Source organism: Lepisma saccharinum, chromosome 2 (assembly GCF_977018435.1).
Source record: "Lepisma saccharinum chromosome 2, izLepSacc3.1, whole genome shotgun sequence".
In the NCBI taxonomy this organism is placed as follows: domain Eukaryota; kingdom Metazoa; phylum Arthropoda; class Insecta; order Zygentoma; family Lepismatidae; genus Lepisma; species Lepisma saccharinum.
In genome coordinates, this window is record NC_139230.1 from 138,011,387 (window position 1) to 138,017,565 (window position 6,179).

The following is a 6,179-nucleotide window of genomic DNA, read 5'->3' on the forward strand; positions in this document are numbered from 1 at the left end:
TCTAAATGATCTTCCCGATTTCAAAGTTTAATATCTCATGTTTATTTAGTCACATTGACATGCAAATTATTTGAAATGAAAGAAAAACTCAAAAAGTTTTAGTGTCTGGCAAAGCTGATGTTTAGTTACGCATTCTGTCGCTAGGGCGACAGTAAATCAAGATAGCTGGAATCGAAGACAGGAGAGCATTTTGTGTCTTGGAATTTCATGTCCAACGAAGTTTTAGGATGAAGTTTGGGTTAGATCCACCAAGCGGTCACTCAATTCGGAAGTGGTATAGACAATTTAAAGAAAGTGGGTGTAACTGCAAGAGGAAATGAACAGGCCAGCCAGGAGTTAGTGATGAAACAGTTGATCGGGTGCGTGTGAATTTCGTCAGAAGCCCCAAAAAATCAACGGTTCATGCAAGAAGAGAATTGAACTTGAAGTAGACAATAGTGTGGAGGACTCTGCGAAAACGTTTGAAATTTCATCCTTACTGATTGCAAATGTTGCAGGCACTTAAACCTACTGATAAAGATAAGAGACTTGAGTTCTGCGTTGCTATGCAGAACCTTATGGAAAGAGATGGTTTCATTGAGTTGGTTGTCTTCAGTGATGAAGCTACCTTCCACCTTTTGGGGAAAGTAAACAAACAAAATTTGAGGATTTGGGCTTTGGAAAATCCCCATGGTTACGAAGAACACGTCCGTCATTCCCCCAAGGTGAACGTGTTTTGTGCGGTTACCTGTAACAAGGTGTATGGCCCTATGTTCTACGAGGAGGACACTGTAAACGGACTTTCCTACCTTCACATGCTGCAGACATGGCTCTTCCCGCAGCTGGAAGAGAACATGGAAAATTTTATTTTCCAGCAGGATGGGGCACCCCCACATTGGCACCAGGATGTCAGGAGGGAACTCAACATAAGGTTACCAAATCAATGGATAGGACGAGCTAGACGTGAGGATCAGGTTCTGCTTCCTTGGCCCCCTTGTTCACCAGATATCACCCCGTGTGACTTTTTATTGTGGGGTTATGTTAAAAACCAAGTGTGTGAGCCTCCCCTACCTAATAACTTACCTGACCTTCGAGTACGCATCCAAGAAGCAGTTGCATCCATTGACTCTGAGCTGTTGGGAAGAGTGTGCCAAGAATTTGACTATCGTCTTGATGTGTGCCGAATTACAAAAGGCACTCATATTGAGTACCTTTGACGTGGAACATAACACGTATGTATGTAAAAAAACTTTTTGAGTTTTTCTTTCATTTAAAATAATTTGCATGTCATTGTGACTAAATAAACGTGAGATATTAAACTTTGAAATCGGGAAGATCATTTAGGATAGCCCTGTATATCAAACTTTGCCACAAATGAGGAAATACATGGCCAAAGCACAAGAAATATGGAAAAATTTTATGTAAAACACTACCACCTTTACTCATGTAAAAAAGTCCCTTAAATTTATCCATTCATCTCTATAATAAACTACCACAAGATATGAGGAGAGAACCAAAATTAATCATATCAATGCACAAGATACAATGAGTGCTTCTGTAGCATGTTTTGTATTTTATAGTTGAATATATGGAATAGACTCTCGCATAAGACATAATGTATATAACTCTATGTATCGTAGTAACAATTCTCGTAAATTTCAATGTCAAAGGAACCCGGATAATTAACATCATGTAGTAGTAGGGTGTACAGTTTTATATCTTCTCATGTTATGCTTGTTTTTGTGATTTTTATGATACTCAAGTAAGGCTCAATTGTTACAATTTTTGATGTATTTTGTATTTGTATGTGTAAGATCTATTCATGTAGTACTGTATCGACATGTCCTTATTGCCATATACTGTTTGAGCACACTCTGTAGTTCTTAGATGTAAATATTCTAAACAATTGAAAATGCAAGTGAAATAGGTTAACTTCAATTGACCAAAAACATTAATTAAAAAAAATCCAGTACTCCCTTTCCAAAGTCTGCTTTCTACATATAAAAAATCCCAATAATGAAAAAAACTATATACACATGATATATAACACTGTATACAACTCTATGATACATTTTGCACACTAATTGACATTTGCAAAATTTCTTTGTATAATCGCAGTTCGGGTTTGCTGGCCCAAGGTTGCAATTCTATTTCCTCTCTGAGGAACCTGGGGTACATTTGGAAGCTCCTCATCAAGGTATACATCTTCCACAGGCTCCTCAATAGGCACATTATGATGGATGCACAAATTGTGCAATGCATCACATGCCTGAACTATCTTGGAAGCCATAGGAGGGTGATAGTGCAGCACCCTATCCTTTAAAAGGCACTGCCATCTTTGCTTCAGGATGCCAATGGTGCACTCCACTACAAGCCTTACAGCTATGTGTTGCTTATTGTAGGATGCCTCGGGAGTGGTTTCAACAGCACCATCTACTGGTGTCATAAGCCATGGCTCCTGAGGGTACCCACTGTCACCTGCAAAGATAAAAGAATGTCTGCCCTAAATTCCCTAAAAGAATGTCTGCCCTAAATTCCCACTCCAGGTAGTCAATATCTCAATATAAATTGAAAGCAGTTACACTTAAAAAAATATTAAAGTACCAGCAGAAATTCAAGCATCTAATTGTGGACAATTGTTTAGTCTTTTAATGCTTGCACATATTAAAAAATTGAAATTTGCAAATATCTGGTGACATTTCTCCCGGTCTTTACAAAGAACTTTATTTAATTTGCCAATCCTTCAACTGCCACATCAGCAGAAATGTGAAGGACTTATTTAAATTGTAATGTCAATATCTGACTATGATTGCCTGCCTTCTGTGTGTTTTTTATATAGACATACAACAAATAAGGCAAGATACTTTTATTTCTTATTCTTGCATTATATTCTACCGCTATTATTTGCCTTCAAGCATAGATACAAGTTAATTTTACATGTACATTTGGTTGATCATTTCAAGCATTCAGTGTTTTTTGAATGATGAATTCTCCTATTTATTCAAGTACTTAACTTCAAATTTTACTCATGATGCAGATTTTCTAATAATCCAAAGCTGGGATGATGGGAGAATATCATAATTATTGTGGAATATAGATAATTAAGAAAAGAAAGTCCACATATATTCATAATATATAGGATGGGTGTAATTTAGTTATTGTAGACTTAGAACATCAACTTACCTAACAGCCAAATGTTCCTTGTACCTGCCTCATACTCATCTTGAAGAAAGTGCCGTATATTAGAATTCCTCCAAATGTATGCATCATAAGTCCTTCCGGGATACCGAGCAAAAAGTGCCAAATTTTTTTTTGTCTGAATCGACAATTTGCAAAACAGGGAAAATACTGTAATTGTTGTACAAAGAACTGGAGCACTTAAAGCTATTGCATGAACTTAAAAAACGAAAATTGTACATACATTCTTGTAATTCTGAATGAGAATTGATTGATTGATTTAGTTTTTTCTTAAATCCACTTATGCACATTAATGCTATCGGGACTGGGCCAACAGTTTAAAGCATGATCCGAACCATTATGTGCCTCCACCAGGAATGAAACTTGGACCCTTTGATTATGAGAAATATAACACATTACCCAACCCAGTTGATTGGAATTGATTTATTTGAAAATAGCAGCTGTTACATGTAGGTCAGATGTCGACGACCAAAAAAATACCAAAATATAACCAATATAATTGACCTAAAAATTGTTGAAAAATGACGTAATTTTTTAAATAACCAAAAAATTTTACTCTTAAAATTAAAGCACCTCGGTTTTTTCCTCCATGTATTACATGAGAGGTTGTTCTGTTATTTTGTGGGTTGACTACACGTCCTCTACAAGAGTGAGGCTTGCATGATACAGTAGTTGGTCAACATCTAAAAGTATAGTTGTGTTTCATTTCCTTTTTTTTGTGTGTGTGTGTGTGACTAATTTCTCTACAAAACCACACATGAAAGTGATAATAGTGGCCAGCAAGAGCACTTTAAAGTAGGCTTTACCCAAAGTATTTCAACTTTGCTGGAGGAAAAATAAATTTACCACACTTGATTATTTCATCCATTGTCAAATGCACTTGCTCTTGCATTGGCCAATTTTTTTATTAATGACATACATACATAATAAAAAATTACCTTATTAGGAAATTGAAATGTGTAAATTATGCTTGCAATGTACTAAACAACAGGGAAGGAACAAAACATAACCTAAAAAATTAAACACATGCAACAGGAACAGCAAAAAGTACCGAAAAATCACCAAAAGGTGGAAAACTATGGAAAATCAAACAAAATGCAAAATGAAAACTATGTTTTCTTGTTCTAACTGAAGGGAAATTGGCAACTATCAGATTTAGCATTGTTTTAAAAGCCCACAGAAAATGATGATTTTTCATCAAGTTCCAAGCCTTAGTTATATGATGTCATATATGAAGCTATAAAATTACTTCAGTCATTGGACTTCATCAATCATTGGACTTAGTTAAAACTGTAATACTGCTTAACTTACCAGCTGAACATTTATGGAGTGGAAGTTCTTATGGTTAATGTAAGCATGCTCTGGGTAATTTTCATCATTCACCGGTGGTGGAACAATTGCCACGTGAGTGCAGTCAATTGCTCCTATGATGCCTGGGAAATTGTAATCAGCATAGAACCTGAAAATAAAATGAAACACTGAAGTTTCCCCACATTTAAGAGTAATGAAAATGTAGATCCTAAAGAACACAATAGGATGAAATCCTTTACTCAACAGAAACCGAAGTTGATTTTTATACACTTTGGCAAAACAGGAAATCTTACTAACATATATACATATCTGTTGAAGAAAAAAGAGAGATCCAAATATAGCAATCCTTCAATGTAACATGTGCAAATAATTGTCATTTAATATACATAATAAGCAGGAAAAAAGAAAACCACACAACTACATCTTTTACTGTTCCAATATAAAAAAATAAAACATTTAAGATAACATTCCACGAAAAGTGCTCATACTCCATGCAAATAATTAAATGAATCAGTGTGGAAATCACTTCTGGTGTTAATTACATTATGGTTAAAATATTCGTAAATGCATACAATTTGCATATTACACTAACTAAAATTATTGACACATGTAGTCTACATGCTTCACAGGCAAATGTAGTCATATTTTGCTACCATTTTAAAGCATCAAACAAGTACATTAATGTTTATTCATGAATTTGGGTTATGTAAGCAGACATCACAAAGTACTTCATAAATTATGAATACATTTGCATATCTAGAACCTTAAGTGTTGTGTGTTAATGACACACATGTGACAATGGAATGCTCCAAGAGAACAATAACTCTGGACACATTATTGCCATAAGCACATTTGATTTCATGCATTTACCCGGAAAATTCTAATTCTGTGGTTCTGTCCATGCAAGGTGTTGGTAATATGATAGTATGATATAAAAATGAGATAAAAGGTGATACAATTATGGGAGCGAGTGAAGATTACATGCCCAGTCACCAATGTTGATATTTTGCATACTCACTAATTTAAGGGTCCTAATCAGGAATCTGCAGTTCAGATTTGGCGTTCACATGTAGAAGTTGCAAAATAAGCACATACACTATCCTATTTTTTTGACACATATGCCGCCATTTTGAACAAGGAACCTTTTGTAATTTATGAAAACTAATGTAACCAAACCTGAAAAACACTAATCCAAACTAACCTAACCTGCCTAAACATGTAAAATTCGAAATAAGGGCTGTTATCTGCAGTCTTTGTCCTCGTGTTCGCCACCATAGCCAAACGCAAATTGGTAAGGGGGCACGTATTCTTCACTCATACCCAATTATGTTTGCTAATCCCAAACACATATAATATTGACAAAGGAACATCCTTTTGAGTGAGTGATTGCATGTATGTGCACCTGTACTCACTCTCTCAACCTTTTTTTGTTAAAGTAGCTCAAAGTAGCACAGCATGCTATGACACCTATCACATACAATTATATTTTCAATGTTTACTGAGAAATTCAATTTCCGTGCAAAAAAAAAAACAAAAAACATTACACTATCGTACCGTACCTCCTTTTCACATTCTGCTGCTCTGCTTGCGTTGTTGGAAACTTTATCCACTGACGAACAAGAGGCATCATAGCATTGCACGCTTGTTTAATGCAGCGGCTCACAGATTTCTGGCTGATGGCTAAAACTTAA

At 35.5% G+C, this 6,179-nt stretch overlaps 1 protein-coding gene across 1 annotated transcript; it reads left to right on the forward strand.

Moving 5' to 3' along the window:
• The first annotated feature begins 488 nt into the window (after window positions 1-488).
• Window positions 489-1,196, forward strand: LOC145983668 (uncharacterized). The gene has a single exon (XM_083116727.1). The coding sequence runs from the start codon at window positions 489-491 to the stop codon at window positions 1,194-1,196; it is 708 nt and encodes a 235-aa protein (XP_082972853.1).
• The last annotated feature ends 4,983 nt before the right edge of the window (window positions 1,197-6,179 follow it).